General features: G+C 47.9%; 1 protein-coding gene across 2 annotated transcripts in view; it reads right to left on the reverse strand.

Annotated features, from left to right (window-relative positions):
• Window positions 1-2,181: 2,181 nt before the first annotated feature.
• Window positions 2,182-20,000, reverse strand: part of slc6a16b (solute carrier family 6 member 16b) — a 27,972-nt gene continuing 10,153 nt past the window's right edge. For both annotated transcript variants that reach the window (XM_046847436.1, XM_046847437.1), the window contains exons 7-12: window positions 19,534-19,775; window positions 7,803-7,989; window positions 4,104-4,305; window positions 3,860-4,019; window positions 2,912-3,074; window positions 2,182-2,657 (exon numbers count right to left, since the gene is read on the reverse strand). In XM_046847436.1, the coding sequence (XP_046703392.1) occupies window positions 2,352-2,657; window positions 2,912-3,074; window positions 3,860-4,019; window positions 4,104-4,305; window positions 7,803-7,989; window positions 19,534-19,775 (1,260 nt within the window). In that variant the 3' untranslated portion in view covers window positions 2,182-2,351. The remainder of the gene's footprint in view (window positions 2,658-2,911; window positions 3,075-3,859; window positions 4,020-4,103; window positions 4,306-7,802; window positions 7,990-19,533; window positions 19,776-20,000) is intronic.

Here is a 20,000-nt window from a genome sequence, read left to right on the forward strand (position 1 = left end):
GTGACACTGGGAGAAAAAATAGAGAGGGGCAGGTGACACTGGGGAGAGAGAGAGAGGCAGGTGACACTGGTGGAGGAAATAGAAAGGGCAGGTGACACTGAGGAGGAGAGAGAGAGAGAGAGAGAGAGAGAGAGAGAGGCAGGTGACACTGGGGAGAGAGGTGGGTGTGTGTGTGTGTGTGTGTGTGTGTGTGTGTGTGTGTGTAAGGTGTTTAGTACACCTTTAATGTTACAGAGATTAACAGTTTTGTGTGTGTGTGTGTGTGTGTGTGTGTTTGTGTGTGTGTGTAAAGGGAAGTATAGTCCATTCGAGTCTTTGGAAGAACTGAATCAGTACAAGTCTAAAATAAACACAATTACAAAAACAAACTTATTTCAGGATACAGAAAAGCATGGATTATGCAGCAACACATCTGTCTCACACAGAGAAGTAGAAATGAGTATAGTCCTTTCAAATGTTTAGAAACAACACAAACACACCAATATTACACAACTAAAACCAAAAGCATGGATAATGCAGCAACAAACACATAAGTCCAGTTGTGTGTGTGTTTAATGTATATATAGATAATAAAGTTTACCTGCAGCTCAGGTGTATCTGTGTATTCTCTATCTCACTTTCTGCTGTTGTACATCAATTGTTTTCCAGGGTGGATCCTGCAACCAAGACAATCCAATTCTCCAGACAATTTTACACACACGCACACACAAACTGGCATATAGAACAGTAGCATGGCAGTGTGTATTGAGGTATGAACAGGCAGTTTCGTGTTTTATGACATTATTAGTAATTGATTTGTTTTGTGTTTTTTGTTGGCGCTCGCAGTGAATAATATTTCTAATGAACATTAATGCTGGATTTTATTTCAGTAGAATCCAGAAGGTCACTGAGCGACCTTAAGTTTATATGGAGTTATTATAGTAACACACTAAAGACAAATAGAGATACCAGTACATGTGTGTGTGTGTGTGTGTGTGTGTGTGTGTGTGTGTGTGTGTGTGAGAGAGAGAGAGAAAGAAAGAAAGAAAGAAAGAAAGAAAGAAAGAAAGAAAGAGAGAGAGAGAAAAAAAAAAAAAGAAAACATTTGTACAATCATGATAATTTAATACCAGGTGAAATTTAACGAAATATTACATCAATCACCAGCACTTTTATTTATAATAAACACAAAACGATTCACTCACACACTCACACACACACACACACCTGTGACCTATATATAAAACCAATTTAACAAAAGTGTGCGTGTGTCTGTAAATTCGATATGAAATAAATAGAATTGCGTATAAATGTGTTTGGATGTAAACTTTCTTTTAAAAGGTGCAGCAGGTTTATAACAACCCGTCTCCATGGAAACTGAAAGTAAGGCTTACATTTACATTTAAAACAACAATCAAAATTGTGTGTGTGTGTGTGTGTGTGTGTGTATGCAAACACATTATATACAATGAATGTATAAAATAGAACTATGGGGAATCGGCTAAGTTCCATTCAACACACACACACACACACACACACACACACACACACAAACACACTGTAAAAAATGTATAAAGTTATGAAACATCCACAGAATTTATACAAAAATTGAATAAAAATAAAATAAAATAAAAAAGGAATTCTGGAAAACATTATTTATATTGTGAAAAATCACACTGGGGAGAGAGAGAGAGAGAGAGAGAGAGAGAGAGAGAGAGAGAGGTGACACTGGGGAGAGAGAGAGAGAGAGAGAGAGAGAGAGAGAGAGAGAGAGAGAGAGAGAGGCAGGTGACACTGGGGAGGAAATAGAGAGGGGCAGGTGACACTGGGAGAAAAAATAGAGAGGGGCAGGTGACACTGGGGAGGGAGAGAGGGGCAGGTGACACTGGTGGAGGAAATAGAAAGGGCAGGTGACACTGAGGAGGAGAGAGAGAGAGAGAGAGAGAGAGAGAGAGAGAGAGAGGCAGGTGACACTGGGGAGAGAGAGAGAGGTGTGTGTGTGTGTGTGTGTGTGTGTGTGTGTGTGTGTGTGTGTGTGTGTGTGTGTAAGGTGTTTAGTACACCTTTAATGTTACAGAGATTAACAGTTTTGTGTGTGTGTGTGTGTGTGTGTGTGTGTGTGTGTGTGTGTGTGTGTGTAAGGTGTTTAGTACACCTTTAATGTTACAGATTAACAGTCTTGTGTGTGTGTGTGTGTGTGTGTGTGTGTGTGTGTGTGTGTGTGTGTGTGTGTGTGTGTGTGTGTGTGTGTGTGTGGGTAAGATGTTTAGAACACCTTTAACAGCAGAAGGGATGAAGAGTTTCTAACAGAGTATGAAGAGTTAAATCTCTGCATGTTTCTGTTTGCTTTTTCTGTAATTTATCTCTCCAGCTCATACTCCTGTAGACTCCTCCCCTTCCTCCTCCCCTGTTTGTGGGAGGAGTCTGTAGCCCTCCTCAGCCAATGTAGAGGAGGTAGGATCCACATCTGTGTTCAGTGGTGTGCTTAAAGGGGCGGAGTCCTGGTCCGTGGTGCTGCAGGGGGCATATCCTGCCTCGGTGTCGAGAGCTGATTGGCTGAAACGCTGCCGTAACACAAAGTGGGCGTAACCCAGAGGAACAGGTAGTACTGCAATGATGATAAGTGACGAGAGCACAGCCAATGCCCAATCAGGATACGGCAAATGCACTTCTGATGCCTGAGAGAGAGAGACAGTGAGGGAGTGAGGCAGATAATGAGACATAGCATGAGGCAGAGAGTGAAGGAGACATTGAGGGAGTGAGACAGATAGGGAGGGAGAAAGACAATAAGACAGTGAGAAAGGTAGGCAGTTAAGAAGACAGGGAGTGAGGGAGACAGTTAAGGAGACAGAGACTGACACAGTGAGGGAAACAGAGCGGGAGTGAGACAGACAGACTGTGTGTGTGTGTGTGTGTGTGTGTGTGTGTGTACCGTATTTCTGTTCCAGGCTGTGTATTGTGGTCGCTTGAGGCACATGTTCAGTAGACTGGCAGTCAGCAGAGTCAACATGGCCAACAGACACACATACTTCCACAGATACTTATACACCACACACACCGGCCGACCCAGCATCTGTGTGATATCCTTCAGGAACCTGTTACACACACACACAGGCTGCCATAGTAAATAAGAACTTGTTCTTAATGACTTGCCTGTAAAAATAAAGGTTAAATAAAAAAATAAATAAAACACACACAATCAGCAACGCACACCACGCAATGATCTGTGTTACACAATGAACACACAAACGTAAATATATACACATTTTATATATATATATATATATATATATATATATATATATATATATATATATATATATATATATATATATATAAATAATACACCAGTGGCAGGGCATCAGGGCCAGTAAATACTTCTATTCTGCCATAAACACCATCAGAAGCACTGACCTACATTTACTACATAAATCTGTTTCATGAAATTGTATTCCTTTATTCCCAACAGTTTATTCTCTTCATAAAGAGAACCCTGAAGCTAGCTAGTGTGTCTCAGCCCGGGAAAGGGTTTGTTCTCCACTTCCAGACCAGTGAATACGAGCGGTACCACTGGATTACTGCCTCTGAGGGGCGCTGCACATTATGAGTCTGTATCTGAGTAAGTTGTGTTTTATTTACATTTTAATGTTTTTGTCATGTTATTAGACAAATATTGATTATTGATAGTTTCTATAATTGCGACGTGATTGTGGGGGTATTAAGAGGTGGATTAAGTTGGGTACGTCCTCACTGAAGGCCCAGGTACCACATGCACGGTGGATATTACACACACACACACACACACACACACACACACACACACACACACACACACACAGTGTTCACACACACACACACACACACACACACACTGTTGTACCTGTCTGCTCCATACACCCAGGCAACACTGATGGTCTGGAACACGACGACAATGATGAGTGGCAGTGTGGCAGAGTAATCATCAAACATCGCCACAAAATAATTCCCACATCGCTGTGTGAAGAGCAAACCAACCACGAATGCCAACACACAACTGCACACTGCAGGAGCAAAGAGAGAGAGTCACAACCAGCAACTGTGTTTTCTCATGGAGGACAAGGTATCTGACATGTGTGTGTGTGTACCTGTGAATATGAGTTTGTGTTTTCTCAGGAAGGAGAAGGTATCTGACAGGGGTGTGAGGATCCCCTCCATGGTTCCGAACATCGTAGACAGTCCCAGGTTGAGGAGCATAAGGAAAAACAGTGCTGACCAGAAGGGACTCGCAGGGAACAGGGTCATCGCCTCAGTGAAGGCTATAAACGCCAGACCTGTCCCCTCCACCCCCTGAGAGACGCAGAGAGCGAGAGACACAGAGAGTGAGACAGAATAAGACATGTATGTGATGTATAGTGTTTATAAATAACTCCATATAAAATCTATAGTATTTATGTGATTTGTATTGTTTATATGGTGTTATTGTATTTATAAAGTCTATAGTATTTGTGATGTGTAACCCAACCATTAGTGTTGCACAAGCAAGTACACTCTTAGTGCCGGTCCCAAGTCTGGATAAATGTGGAGGTTTGTGTTAGAAAGGACATCCAGCGTAAAACGTGGCAAATCTAATATGCGGTTCACGATTAAGAATTTCATAGTGGATCGGTCGAGGCCCGGGTTACCAATGACTGCCACAGGTATCATTAACAACAGGGTACTGGTGTAAATTGTGCTACTGTTGGCTGAAGGAGGAGAAGGAGAGGAGGAAGACGTCTACAGAGACAGCAGGGAAAGGAGAAGTGGAGGAGAAGTGGAGGTTCGGGTTGGTATTTTAAATGTTGGTACTATGACTGGTAAAGGGAGAGAGGGAGCTGATATGATGGAGAGGAGAAAGGTAGATATGCTGTGTGTTCAGGAGAACAAGTGGAAAGGGAGTAAGAGCAGGAGGTGTTTAAACTGTTCTGTCATGGTGTGGATGGGAAGAGAAATGGTGTAGGGGGGATTCTGAAGGAAGAGTACAGTAAGAGTGTAGTGGAGGTGAAGAGAGTTTCTGATAGGGTGATGAACGTGAAGCTGGAAGATGAAGGCGTGATGATGATAAATGTCATCAGTGCTTATGCACTGGAGTGAGTTAGATGAAGTGGTAGAAGGTGAACCTAGGAATGAAAAATTGGTGTTTGGGGCAGACTTTAATGGACATGTAGGTAAAGGGAACAGAGGTGATGAGGAGGTGATGGTAGGTATGGTTTTAAGGAGAGGAATGTGGAAGGGCAGATGGTGGTAGATTTTGCTAAAAGGATGGAAATGGCAGTGGTGAACACGTATTTTAAGAAGCAGGAGGAGGATCATAGGGTGACGTATAAGAGTGGAGGAAGGTGCACACAGGTGGGCTATGTTCTATGTAGGAGATGCAACCTGAAGGAGATCGAGACTGTAAGGTTTTGGCAGGGGACAGTGTAGCTAGACAGCATCAGATGGTGGTCTGTAGGATGGTTTTGGAGGTGAAGAAGAAGAGGAGGAGAGTGAGGACTGAAAGAAGAATAAGATGGTGGAAACTGAAGGAGGAGGACTATAGTGTGAGGTTCAGGGAAGAGGCCAGACAGGAGCTTGGTGGTGGTGAAGAAGTGCTGGATGATTGGGGAACTACTGCAGGAGCGATGAGGGAGACAGCTAGAAAGGTTCTTGGTGTGACATCTGGAAATAGAAAAGAAGGCAAAGAGACATGGTGGTGGAATGAGGAAGTGCAGGAGAGCAGAAGGAGAAAGAGGTTGGAGAAACAGAATTGGGATAAACAGAGTGATGAGAAAAGTAGGCAGGAGAACAAGGAGATGCAGCAGCAGGTAAAGAGGGATGTGGTGAAAAAGGAAAAGGCATATGAGGAGCTGTATGAGAAGTTGGACACTGAGGAAGGAGAAAAGGATTTGTACCGATTGGCCAGACAGAGGAATCGAGCTGGGAAGGATGTGCTGCAAGTTAGAGCAATAAAGGATGGAGATGGAAATGTGTTGACTAGTGAGGAGAGTGTGTTGAGAAGGTGGAGGAGTATTTTGAGCAGCTGATGAATGAGGAAAATCAGAGAGAGAGAAGGTTGGATGATGTGGAGATGTGAAGCAGGAAGTGGAAAGGATTAGTAAGGAGAGCAGCGATTAAGAGGATGAAGAATGGAAAGTCGGTTGGACCAGATGACATACCTTTAGAAGCATGGAGATGTTTAGGAGAGAGTTTTTAACCAGGTTGTTTAACAGGATTTTGGAAGGTAAGAAGATGCCTGAGGAATGGAGAAGGAGTGTGCTGGTACTGATCGTTAAGAATAAGGGAGATGTGCAGACCTGCAGTAACTACAGGGGAATAAAGTTGATCAGTCACACCATGAAGTTATGGGAAAGAGTAGTGGAAGCCAGGCTGAGAGAAGAGGTGACCATCTGTCAGCAACAGTATGGTTTCATGCCGAGGAAGAGCACCACAGATGCAGTATTTGCTTTGAGGATGTTGATGGAGAAGTATAGAGAAGGTCAGAAGGAGTTGCATTGTGTGTTTGTGGATTTAGAGAAAGCGTACGACAGGGTGGAGAGAGGAGTTGTGGTATTGTATGAGGAAGTCAGGTGTGCCAGAGAAGTATGTGAGGGTGGTGCAGGACATGTATGAGGACAGTGTGTCAGCAGTGAAGTGTGCAGTAGGAACGACAGACTGGTTCAAGTTGAAGGTTGGATTGCATCAAGGATCGGCCCTGAGCCCTTTCCTGTTTGCAGTGGCGATGGACAGGTTGACGGACGAGGTCAGACAGGAGTCTCCCTGGACTATGATGTTTGTGGATGATATTGTGATTTGTGGTGAGAGTAGGGAGCAGGTTGAGAAGAGCCTGGAGAGGTGGAGGTACACGCTGGAGAGAAGGGGAATGAAAGTCAGTAGGAGTAAGACAGAGTACATGTGTGTGAATGAGAGGGAGGGCAGTGGAGGTGCGGTTGCAGGAGAAGAGGTGGAGAAGGTGGAGGAGTTCAGGTACCTGGGGTCAACAGTGCAAAGTAATGGAGAGTGTGTTAGAAGTGAAGAAAAGAGTGCAGGCAGGGTGGAGTGGGTGGAGAAGAGTGATAGCAGGAGTGATTTGTGATAGAAGAGTGTCTGTGAGAGTGAAAGGGAAAGTTTATAGGACTGTGGTGAGACCTGAGATGATGTATGGATTAGAGAAAGTGGCATTGAGTAAAAGACAGGAGGTGGAGCTGGAGGTAGCAGAGCTGAAGATGTTGAGATGTTCGTTGGGAGTGACGACGATGGACAGGATTAGAAATAAGTTTATTAGCAGGACGGCACATGTAGGACGTTTTGGAGACAACGTGAGGGAGGTGAGATTGAGATGGTTTGGACATGTGCAGAGTAGGGACATTGGGTATATCAGTAGGAGAATGCTGAGGATGGAGCCACCAGGAAGGAGGAAAAGAGGAAGACCAAGGAGGAGGTTTATGGATGTGGTGAGGGAAGACATGCAGGTTAGTTCATGTGAAAGAGGCAGATGTAGAGGACGGGGGGGATGGAGACGGATTATGCGCTGTGGAGACCCCTAATGGGAGCAGTTGAAAGAAGAAGTAGTAGTATTTGTGATGTGTAGTGTTTAGACTTTATATATACAATAACACTGTATAAACACTACACATCACATAAATACTATAGACTTTATAAATACAATAACACTATATATAGTATTTATGTGATGTGTAGTGTTTATACAGTGTTATTGTATTTATACAGTCCATAGTATTTATGTGATGTTAAGTGTTTATAAACACAATGACACCATATAAAGTCTATAGTATTTATGTGATGTATAGACGTATATCATCTTTTGGTACTTTGTTCATGGCATCTTCCAGGCTGCAGTTGCTGATGTTGTACCCAGCAAGGTTGAGTTGATGACCCTCCACTTCATACCAGTGTTTATATGTCTCCACAGAAATAAGCTCCACCTCTGTTATGTTAATGAGAAGAGGGGATGAAGAAACAGAGGACAAGGCCACTTCAGATAACAGCTTTAGATTCCTGCAAAAAACACACACAGACACACCATTACACCAGTGGCGGGGCATCAGGGTCAGCAAAGCCTTCTGTGCTGGCCTAAACACCATCAGAAGCACTGATCTACATTTACAACCTAAAAATGTTTCATGAAATTGTATTAATTTATTCCCATCAGTTTATTTTCTTCATGTGGTAGTGTTTCTCTCGGCTGCACTGCTTCCAGTACGTGTATGTGGAGGTTAGATTTTTTGTCCAATCAGATTTCAGCCTCTATGTGCTGCCATGTCAATCTAATCTCCCCAAAACCTTCAGAATCAGTACTGCTGGACTTTTTACCATAGTCGCATTAATTAACCCTCTGTGCTCCAGGGGCACCATATCATGGCTGACCCTGCGCTCTGACCCCAGCTTCCAAGCAAGCTGGGATATGCAAAGAACAAATTTCACTGTGCTATAATGTATATGTGACAAATAAAGGCTATTCTATTAGCATGTCTCAGCCCGGGAAAGGGTTTGTTCTGCACTTCCGGTACTCTTTTTGGTGTGACACCTTCACGTTACACTAACAGGTGGCAGCTGGGAGAACTTCGATCTTTTGTGGATGTAGGCTTCTCACTTCTGTGGAGGCCAAAATCATCACCTCCATGTTCGTCTCTATGCTGATAATAGTTCAGTGATGAACCAGATAGTATTGTATGATGAACCAATTCTACCAAGCAGGTGCTGATAATCATCAATTTCATCTGTAGTTTGAAACCCAGTCATGAAGTGAAACGGAAAAAACTATGTAGGAGCTTCAGACTGGGTGAGGAGCCAAACTCTGCTACTTGGGTGAGATTGTGGAAGACAGTTTCATGTCACAGGTCCTACACCATGGCAAGACAGAGCACAGCAACAAGAGACAAGGTAGTTCTCTCCCAGCACACAGCTCTCAAAGCACACTGGGGTTTCAATATGTGCTCTTCAAGCTGTTTTAAAGAAGCACAAAGAAATGGGATGGGCGATGTTGAGCAGCGTAGACACAGTGGTCAACCAAGGAAATGTAATGCCCCATGCCTACTTAGATCAAAAGGTGCAGTCTATTTGTTGGTACCTTAAATAATGAAGACTCCAGCAGGGGACAGATGTTTCTCTTATAAACCCTACAGTTATGGAACAACCTTCCAATCAGTGTTCGGGACTCAGACATAGTCTCAGTGTTCAAGTCGAGGCTGAACACATTTATTTAGTGGAGTGTTTAGTCAGTAGGTGTTTGTGAGGTAAAGGAGCAGATCTGGAGGGATCATGGATATGGAGTGTTTGGTGAACTTGGATATTTGGATGCTGTCGTCTCCTCACTCTCACACATTCACTCAGGTTTGTTGATGGTGGTGTGGTGGGTCGTCACTTATCCCAGAGATCCTCATGTTAAACATGCTCCTGAGGTTCCAGTGATCACTGTTCCTGCCCTCTTCCCTCCACCGATCTTCCCACTTCGTCCGGTCTGCCTCTGGATGATGTTCTCTTCGTTTGGAGGCGACTCTGTGCAGCTGGAGATGTTTCTCATCAAAGCCTTGGGTGGTTCCAAGGAATTTTAGAGTAAGAACAGGAGCTTTGAGGATGGAATTGGACTGCAGTTAATATCAACAGTCTGCTACACTGACTCAGGACTACAGTTTGCTCTGATCTCCATCACTGCACCTCAACATCGTTTATCTGTAACAAATGGACATTCAGTGGCACCCAGATGAGGCTGAGGTTCCCTCTTGAGTCTGGTTCCTCTCATGGTTTCTTCCTTTTGCATCTCAGGGAGTTTTTCCTTCCTTCACCACATTATCTGTGTAAAGCTGCCCTGAGACAATGTTCATTATTAAAAGCGCAATAAAAATAAACAGGAATTTAATTGAATTAATGTGGTGGATAAAAGACACATCTCGCTTACTTCCCTTCAACATCAGAAGATGTCCAGCAGTGCCATCAGCAAAGAAATGGAGGAAACCAGTGGAACCAGTTACATCGAGCTAATATGTGGAGAGGTCTGGCCAAAACATGGAAACAAGGCTAAGAGACTGAACTGCTCATAAAAACAGAGGAACTGGGGCAGAAAAATGGCAGCAGGTCTGGACTGATGTCAGAAATATTTTAAAAAATCATTTTTATTTGTATTGCGCTTTTAACAATGGACAAATGTTTTAAAGTAGCTTTACACAGGTCATGTGGTGATAAAGAATAAATAAGATGAATAGATAACATTAAGAACTGTTTTCAGCATAGAGAACAACAAGGAGTCCTGGAAGTGATAGCTTTGGCCTCCACAGAAGTAGGAAGCCTACATCCACAAAAGATCTGTGTTCTTAAAGATGTTTGGAACAGCTTACCTGCTGAGTTCCTTTAAAAACTGTATGTAAGTGGAACATGAAGAACTGATGCTGTTTTGAGGTCACACCAAATACTGAACAAAACAAATGCGAGTCACCTGAGCTTATTTTCAAGTGTTGTCTTAAGGGTCTGAATACTTATGTACATGTGCATTTCAGTTCTTTTTATTTTATTAAATGTACAGAAAGTTCTAGAATTTTTAAAACCAGTGTATATTAAGAAGAAATCAATGTGAATGACTGTAGTGTCAGACTGTAACAGAACATTGAAAATAGTGAAGTGTCTGAATACTTTCTGAATTCAATGTGTGTTAGAGATAAATGCGTAAATCAAAGCTGCTCATTTAGTCTGCCAGTGTGTGTGCGTGCGTTTGTGTGTATGAGTGTGTGGTGTTGTGTGCGTGCGTGCGTGCGTGCGTGCGTGTATGCGATAGTGTGCCCTGTGTTTGTGTGCGTGCGTGCGTGTCTCTCCTTGTATGCGCGTGTGTGCCCGGTGTTTGTGTGCATGCGTGCGTGTGATAGTGTGCCCGGTGTTTGTGTGCATGCGTGCGTGTGATAGTGTGCCCTGTGTTTCTGTGCGTGTGGCGTTTGTGTGCACGCGATAGTGTGCCCTGTGTTTCTGTGCGTGTGGCGTTTGTGTGCGTGCGATAGTGTGCCCTGCGTTTCTGTGTGTGTGGCGTGCGTGCGTGCGATAGTGTGCCCTGTGTTTGTGTGTTTCTGTGCGTGTGGCGTTTGTGTGCGTGTGATAGTGTGCCCTGTGTTTCTGTGCGTGTGGCGTTTGTGTGCGTGCGATAGTGTGTGCCCTGTGTTTGTGTGTATGCGTGTGTGTGTTTGTGTGTGTGTGGTGTTTGCGATAGTGTGCCCTGTGTTTCTGTGCGTGTGGTGTTTGTGTGTTTGTGTGCGTGTGTGTGATAGTGTGCCCTGTGTTTCTGTCGTGTGGTGTTTGTGTTTGTGTGTTTGTGCGTGCGATAGTGTGCCCTGTTTCTGTGCGTGTGGCGTTTGTGTGTTTGTGTGCGTGCGTGCGTGCGTGTGTCTCTCCTTGTATGCGTGTGTGTTTGTGTGTGCGTGTGTGCGTGCGATAGTGTGCCCTGTGTTTGTGTGCGTGTGTGTTTGTGTGCGTGTGATAGTGTGCCCTGCGTTTCTGTGCGTGTGGCGTTTGTGTGTTTGTGTGTGCGTGCGATAGTGTGCCCTGCGTTTCTGTGCGTGTGGCGTTTGTGTGTTTGTGTGCGTGCGTGCGTGCGTGCGTGTGCCCTGTGTTTCTGTGTGTGTGTGCGTGCGTGCGTGTGTCTCTCCTTGTATGCGTGTGTGTTTGTGTGTGCGTGTGTGTGTGTGCGTGTGTGTGATAGTGTGCCCTGTGTTTGTGTGTATGCGTGTGTGTGTTTGTGTGCATGCGATAGTGTGCCCTGTGTTTCTGTGTGTGTGCGTGTGTGTGTTTGTGCGTGCGATAGTGTGTGCCCTGTGTTTCTGTGTGTGGTGTTTGTGTGTGTGTGCGTGCGTGCGATAGTGTGCCCTGTGTTCTGTGTGTGTGTGTGTGTGTTTGTGCGTGCGATAGTGTGCCCTGTGTTCTGTGTGTGTGCGTTTGTGTGTTTGTGTGTGCGATAGTGTGCCCTGCGTTTCTGTGTGTGTGGCGTTTGTGTTTGTGTGCGTGCGTGCGTGCGATAGTGTGCCCTGTGTTTGTGTGTTTCTGTGCGTGTGGCGTTTGTGTGCGTGCGATAGTGTGCCCTGCGTTTCTGTGCGTGTGGCGTTTGTGTGTTTTGTGTCGTGCGATAGTGTGCCCTGCGTTTCTGTGCGTGTGGCGTTTGTGTGTGTGTGTGCGATAGTGTGCCCTGTGTTTCTGTGCGTGTGGTGTTTGTGCGTGCGTGCGTGCGATAGTGTGCCCTGTGTTTGTGTGCGTGCGTGCGTGTCTCTCCTTGTATGCGTGTGTGCCCGGTGTTTGTGTGCATGCGTGCGTGTGATAGTGTGCCCTGTGTTTGTGTGTATGCGTGCGTGTGATAGTGTGCCCTGTGTTTGTGTGTATGCGTGCATGTGATAGTGTGCCCTGTGTTTGTGTGTATGCGTGTGGTGTTTGTGTGCGTGCATGCGTGCATGCGTGCGTGCGTTATTGTGTGCCCTGCGTTTGTGTGTATGCGTGTGTGTGGTGTTTGCGATAGTGTGCCCTGTGTTTCTGTGCGTGTGGTGTTTGTGTGTTTGTGTGCGTGTGTGTGATAGTGTGCCCTGTGTTTCTGTGCGTGTGGTGTTTGTGTGTTTGTGTGCGTGCGTGCGATAGTGTGCCCTGTGTTTCTGTGCGTGTGGCGTTTGTGTGTTTGTGTGCGTGCGATAGTGTGCCCTGCGTTTCTGTGTGTGTGGCGTTTGTGTTTGTGTGCGTGCGTGCGTGCGATAGTATTGCCCTGCGTTTGTGTGTTTCTGTGCGTGTGGCGTTTGTGTGCGTGCGATAGTGTGCCCTGCGTTTCTGTGCGTGTGGCGTTTGTGTGTTTTGTGTCGTGCGATAGTGTGTGCCCTGCGTTTCTGTGCGTGTGGCGTTTGTGTGTGTGTGCGATAGTGTGCCCTGTGTTTCTGTCGTGTGGTGTTTGTGTGCGTGCGTGCGTGCGATAGTGTGCCCTGTGTTTGTGTGCATGCGTGCGTGTGTCTCTCCTTGTATGCGTGTGTGTGTGTGCGTGTGTGTTTGTGTGCATGCGTGCGTGTGATAGTGTGCCCTGTGTTTGTGTGTATGCGTGCGTGTGATAGTGTGCCCTGTGTTTGTGTGTATGCGTGCATGTGATAGTGTGCCCTGTGTTTGTGTGTATGCGTGTGTGGTGTTGTGTGAATGTGTGCGATAGTGTGCCCTGTGTTTGTGTTTGTGCGTGTGTGATGTTTGCGTGCGTGTGATAGTGTGCCCTGTGTTTGTGTGTGGTGTTTGTGTGCATGCGTGCATGATAGTGTGCCCTGCGTTTGTGTGTATCTTTCTTTGTATGCGTGTGTGGTGTTTGTGTGCGTGTGCGTTTGTGTGTGCGATAGTGCCCTGTGTTTGTGTATGCGTGTGTCTCTCCTTGTATGCGTGTGTGTGTGTGTGTGCGTGCGATAGTGCCCTGCGTTTGTGTGTGTGCGTGCGTGCGTGTGATAGTGTGCCCTGTGTTTGTGTATGCGTGTGTCTCTCCTTGTATGCGTGTGTGGTGTTTGTGTTTGTGTGTATGCGTGTGTCTTCCTTTGTGTGCGTGCGTGCGTGCGTGTGATAGTGTGCCCTGTGTTTGTGTGCGTGTGGCGTTTGTGTGTTTGTGTGCGTGCAATAGTGTGCCCTGTGTTTGTGTGTATGCGTGTGTGTTTCTGTTTGTATGCGTGTGTGCGATAGTGTGCCCTGTGTTTCTGTGCGTGTGGTGTTGTGTGCGTGCATGCGATAGTGTGCCCTGTGTTTCTGCGTGTGGTGTTTGTGTGTTTGTGTGCGTGCGATAGTGTGCCCTGTGTTTCTGTGTGTGGTGTTTGTGTGCGTGCGATAGTGTGCCCTGCGTTTCTGTGCGTGTGGCGTTTGTGTTTGTGTGCGTGCGATAGTGTGCCCTGCGTTTCTGTGCGTGTGGCGTGTGTGGCCTTTGTGTGCGTGCGATAGTGCCCTGTGTTTGTGTGTATGCGTGTGTGGTGTTTGTGTGCGTGCATGCGTGCATGCGTGCGTGCGTGCGTTATTGTGTGCCCTGCGTTTGTGTGTGTGTGTGTGGTGTTTGCGATAGTGTGCCCTGTGTTTCTGTGTGTGGTGTTTGTGTGTTTGTGTGTGCGATAGTGTGCCCTGTGTTTCTGTGCGTGTGGTGTTTGTGTGTTTGTGTGCGTGCGTGCGATAGTGTGCCCTGTGTTTCTGTGCGTGTGGTGTTTGTGTGTGTTTGTGTGCGTGCGTGCGATAGTGTGCCCTGTGTTTCTGTGTGTGTGGTGTTTGTGTGCGTGTTTGCGATAGTGTGCCCTGCGTTTCTGTGCGTGTGCGTTTGTGTGTTTGTGTGCATGCGATAGTGCCCTGCGTTTCTGTGCGTGTGGCGTTTGTGTGTGTTTGTGCGTGCGATAGTGTGCCCTGCGTTTCTGTGTGTGTGGCGTTTGTGTGTTTGTGTGCGTGCGATAGTGTGCCCTGCGTTTCTGTGTATGCGTGTGTGTTTGTGTTTGTGTGCGTGTGTGGTGTTTGCGATAGTGTGCCCTGTGTTTCTGTGCGTGTGGTGTTTGTGTGCGTGCATGCGATAGTGTGCCCTGTGTTTCTGTGCGTGTGGTGTTTGTGTGTTTGTGTGCGTGCGATAGTGCCCTGTGTTTCTGTGTGTGGTGTTTGTGTGCGTGCGATAGTGTGCCCTGCGTTTCTGTGCGTGTGGCGTTTGTGTGTTTGTGTGCGTGCGATAGTGTGCCCTGCGTTTCTGTGCGTGTGGCGTGTGTGGCCTTTGTGTGCGTGCGATAGTGTGCCCTGTGTTTGTGTGTATGCGTGTGTGGTGTTTGTGTGCGTGCATGCGTGCATGCGTGCGTGCGTTATTGTGTGCCCTGCGTTTCTGTGCGTGTGTGTGTGTGTGTGTGGTGTTTGCGATAGTGTGCCCTGTGTTTCTGTGCGTGTGGTGTTTGTGTGTTTGTGTGCGTGCGATAGTGTGCCCTGTGTTTCTGTGCGTGTGGTGTTTGTGTGTTTGTGTGCGTGCGTGCGATAGTGTGCCCTGTGTTTCTGTGCGTGTGGTGTTTGTGTGTTTGTGTGCGTGCGTGCGATAGTGTGCCCTGTGTTTCTGTGTGTGTGGTGTTTGTGTGCGTGTTTGCGATAGTGTGCCCTGCGTTTCTGTGCGTGTGGCGTTTGTGTTTGTGTGCATGCGATAGTGCCCTGCGTTTCTGTGCGTGTGGCGTTTGTGTGTTTGTGTGCGTGCGATAGTGTGCCCTGCGTTTCTGTGTGTGTGGCGTTTGTGTGTTTGTGTGCGTGCGATAGTGTGCCCTGCGTTTCTGTGTGTGTGGCGTTTGTGTTTGTGTTGCGATAGTGTGCCCTGCGTTTCTGTGTGTGGCGTTTGTGTTTGTGCGTGCGTGCGATAGTGTGCCCTGTGTTTGTGTGTTTCTGTGCGTGTGGCATTTGTGTGTTTGTGTGTGCGTGCGATAGTGTGTGCCCTGTGTTTGTGTGCGTGTGTGTGTTTGTGTGCGTGCGATAGTGTGCCCTGCGTTTCTGTGTGTGTGGCATTTGTGTGTTTGTGTGTGCGATAGTGTGCCCTGCGTTTCTGTGTGCGTGGCGTTTGTGTTTGTGTGCGTGCGTGCGATAGTGTACCCTGTGTTTCTGTGTGTGTGTGTGCGTGTGGCGTTTGTGTGCGTGCGATAGTGTGCCCTGCGTTTCTGTGTGTGTGGCATTTGTGTGTTTGTGTGTGTGCGTGCGATAGTGTGCCCTGCGTTTCTGTGTGTGTGGCATTTGTGTGTTTGTGTGCGTGCGATAGTGTGCCCTGCGTTTCTGTGCGTGTGGCGTTTGTGTGTTTGTGTGCGTGCGATAGTGTGCCCTGCGTTTCTGTGCGTGTGTGGCGTTTGTGTGCGTGTGTGCGTGCGTGCCCTGTGTTTGTGTGTGCGTGTGTGGTGTTTGCGATAGTGTGCCCTGTGTTTCTGTGCGTGTGGTGTTTGTGTGCGATAGTGTGCCCTGTGTTTCTGTCGTGTGGTGTTTGTGTGTTTGTGTGCGTGCGTGCGATAGTGTGCCCTGTGTTTCTGTGCGTGTGGTGTTTGTGTGTTTGTGTTTGTGTGCGTGCGATAGTATTGCCCTGTGTTTCTGTGCGTGTGGTGTTTGTGTGTTTGTGTGCATGCGTGCGATAGTGTGCCCTGTGTTTCTGTGCGTGTGGTGTTTGTGTTTGTGTGCGTGCGTGCCCTGTGTTTCTGTGTGTGGTGTTTGTGTGTTTGTGTGCATGCGTGCGTGCGATAGTGTGCCCTGCGTTTCTGTGTGTGGCGTTTGTGTGTTTGTGTGTGCGTGCGATAGTGTGCCCTGTGTTTCTGTGTGTGTGGCGTTTGTGTTTGTGTGCGTGCGATAGTGTGCCCTGTGTTTCTGTGTGTGTGGCGTTTGTGTGTTTGCGTGCGTGCGATAGTGTGTGCCCTGTGTTTCTGTGCGTGTGGTGTTTGTGTGTGCGTGCGTGCGTGCGCCCTGTGTTTCTGTGCGTGTGGTGTTTGTGTGTTTGTGTGCGTGCGTGCGTGCGATAGTGTGCCCTGCGTTTCTGTGCGTGTGCGTTTGTGTGCGTGTGTGCGTGCGTGCGATAGTGTGCCCTGAGTTTCTGTGCGTGTGTGTGTGTGCGTGCGTGCGATAGTGTGCCCTGTGTTTCTGTGCGTGTGGTGTTTGTGTGTTTGTGTGCGTGCGTGCGATAGTGTGCCCTGTGTTTCTGTGCGTGTGGTGTTTGTGTGTTTGTGTGCGTGCGTGCGATAGTGTGCCCTGAGTTTCTGTGTGTGTTTGTGTGTTTGTGCGTGCGTGCGATAGTGTGCCCTGTGTTTCTGTGCGTGTGGTGTTTGTGTGTTTGTGTGCGTGCGTGCGTGCGTGCGATAGTGTGCCCTGCGTTTCTGTGCGTGTGGCGTTTGTGTGTTTGTGTGCGTGCGTGCGATAGTGTGCCCTGAGTTTCTGTGCGTGTGGTGTTTGTGTGCGTGCGTGCGTGCGTGCGATAGTGTGTGCCCTGCGTTTCTGTGTGTGGCATTTGTGTGTTTGTGTGCGTCGTGCGATAGTGTGCCCTGAGTTTCTGTGTGTGGTGTTTGTGTTTGTGTGTTTGTGTGTGCGTGCGTGTGTGATAGTGTGCCCTGCGTTTCTGTGTGTGTGCATTTGTGTGTTTGTGTGCGTGCGTGCGATAGTGTGCCCTGAGTTTCTGTGCGTGGTGTTTGTGTTTGTGTGCGTGCGTGTGATAGTGTGCCCTGCGTTTCTGTGTGTGTGGCATTTGTGTGTTTGTGTGCGTGCGATAGTGTGTGCCCTGTGTTTCTGCGTGTGGTGTTTGTGTGTTTGTGTGCGTGCGCGATAGTGTGCCCTGCGTTTCTGTGCGTGTGGCGTTTGTGTGTTTGTGTGCGTGCGTGCGATAGTGTGCCCTGCGTTTCTGTGCGTGTGGCGTTTGTGTGTTTGTGTGCGTGCGATAGTGTGCCCTGCGTTTCTGTGCGTGTGGCGTTTGTGTGTGTGCGATAGTGTGCCCTGTTTCTGTGCGTGTGTGGCGTTTGTGTGTTTGTGTGCGTGCGTGCGATAGTGTGCCCTGTGTTTCTGTGCGTGTGGTGTTTGTGTGTGTGCGATAGTGTGCCCTGCGTTTCTGTGCGTGTGGTGTTTGTGTGTTTGTGTGCGATAGTGTGCCCTGTGTTTCTGTGCGTGTGGCGTTTGTGTTTGTGTGCGTGCGATAGTGTGCCCTCGTTTCTGTGCGTGTGGTGTTTGTGTTTGTGTGCGTGCGTGCGATAGTGTGCCCTGTGTTTCTGTGCGTGTGGCGTTTGTGTGTTTGTGTGTGCGTGCGATAGTGTGCCCTGTGTTTCTGTGCGTGTGGTGTTGTGTGTTTGTGTGCGTGCGTGCGATAGTGTGCCCTGCGTTTCTGTGCGTGTGGTGTTTGTGTTTGTGTGCGTGCGTGCGATAGTGTGCCCTGTGTTTCTGTGCGTGTGGCGTTTGTGTGTTTGTGTGCGTCGTGCGATAGTGTGCCCTGCGTTTCTGTGCGTGTGGTGTTTGTGTTTGTGTGCGTGCGTGCGATAGTGTGCCTGTGTTTCTGTCGTGTGGTGTTTGTGTTTGTGTGCGTGCGTGCGATAGTGTGCCCTGTGTTTCTGTGCGTGTGGTGTTTGTGTGTTTGTGTGCGTGCGTGCGTGCGATAGTGTGCCCTGTGTTTCTGTGCGTGTGGTGTTTGTGTTTGTGTGCGTGCGTGCGATAGTGTGCCCTGCGTTTCTGTGCGTGTGGTGTTTGTGTTTGTGTGCGTGCGTGCGATAGTGTGCCCTGCGTTTCTGTGCGTGTGGTGTTTGTGTTTGTGTGCGATAGTGTGCCCTGTGTTTGTGTGCGATAGTGTGCCCTGTGTTTCTGTGCGTGTGGTGTTTGTGTGTGTGCGTGCGATAGTGTGCCCTGCGTTTCTGTGCGTGTGGCGTTTGTGTGTTTGTGTGCGTGCGTGCGATAGTGTGCCCTGCGTTTCTGTGCGTGTGGTGTTTGTGTGTGTGCGATAGTGTGCCCTGTGTTTCTGCGTGTGGTGTTTGTGTTTGTGTGCGTGCGATAGTGTGCCCTGCGTTTCTGTGCGTGTGGTGTTTGTGTTTGTGCGTGCGTGCGATAGTGCCCTGTGTTTCTGTGCGTGTGGCGTTTGTGTGTTGTGTGCGTGCGTGCGATAGTGTGCCCTGTGTTTCTGTGCGTGTGGTGTTTGTGTGTTTGTGTGCGTGCGATAGTGTGCCCTGCGTTTCTGTGCGTGGTGTTTGTGTTTGTGTGCGTGCGTGCGATAGTGTGCCCTGTGTTTCTGTGCGTGTGGCGTTGTGTGTTTGTGTGCGTGCGATAGTGTGCCCTGCGTTTCTGTGCGTGTGGTGTTTGTGTTTGTGTGCGTGCGTGCGATAGTGTGCCCTGCGTTTCTGTGCGTGTGTGTTTGTGTTTGTGTGCGTGCGTGCGATAGTGTGTGCCCTGTGTTTCTGTGCGTGTGGCGTTTGTGTGTTTGTGTGCGTGCGTGCGATAGTGTGCCCTGTGTTTCTGTGCGTGTGGTGTTTGTGTTTGTGTGCGTGCGATAGTGTGCCCTGCGTTTCTGTCGTGTGGCGTTTGTGTGTTTGTGTGCGTGCGTGCGATAGTGTGCCCTGTGTTTCTGTCGTGTGGTGTTTGTGTTTGTGTGCGTGCGTGCGATAGTGTGCCCTGTGTTTCTGTGCGTGTGGCGTTTGTGTTTGTGTGCGTGCGTGCGATAGTGTGCCCTGTGTTTCTGTGCGTGTGGCGTTTGTGTGTTTGTGTGCGTCGTGCGATAGTGTGCCCTGTGTTTCTGTGCGTGTGGTGTTTGTGTTTGTGTGCGTGCGATAGTGTGCCCTGTGTTTCTGTGCGTGTGGCGTTTGTGTGTTTGCGTGCGTGCGATAGTGTGCCCTGTGTTTCTGTGCGTGTGGTGTTTGTGTTTGTGTGCGTGCGTGCGATAGTGTGCCCTGTGTTTCTGTGCGTGTGGCGTTTGTGTGTTTGTGTGCGTGCGTGCGATAGTGTGCCCTGTGTTTCTGTGCGTGTGGCGTTTGTGTGTTTGTGTGCGTGCGTGCGTGCGATAGTGTGCCCTGTGTTTGTGTGTATGCATGTGTGTACATTTGAGGGTTTGTGTGCGTGTGTGCGCATGTGTGTATATACTCTGAGATGCAGGCCTTGGATAAGGTCTTGGCCCTGAAGCCCAGCACAGAGAAGACGACGAGTGAGGCGAGGACGGACGTGAGGAAGTTGATGGTGGAGACGGTGATGGAGTCTCGGTGGCAGTTATTATTACGCTGGTTGTAGGAGGAGTAGGCGATGATGGAGCCAAAACCCAAACCCAGGGCAAAGAATACCTGAGTGAACGCCTGACGCCACACCTGAACATCAGCCCAGATCTCCAACTGGGGGTGGGGGGTGTGAGAGAGGGGGGCGGGGGTGAGATCGGGTGCGGCAAAAAATTACAAATATCAGTAATTATAAGGAGATCCTGCATATACATACATACATACATACAATGATCAGGCATAACATCATGAGCACCTCCCTAACATTGTGTCGGTCCCCTTTTGCTGCTAAAACAGTCGTGACCCGTCGATCATCAACAGCAGGAACCTCTGCAGCAGTTT

This window comes from Silurus meridionalis, chromosome 4, assembly GCF_014805685.1.
Source record: "Silurus meridionalis isolate SWU-2019-XX chromosome 4, ASM1480568v1, whole genome shotgun sequence".
Taxonomy (NCBI): Eukaryota; Metazoa; Chordata; class Actinopteri; order Siluriformes; family Siluridae; genus Silurus; species Silurus meridionalis.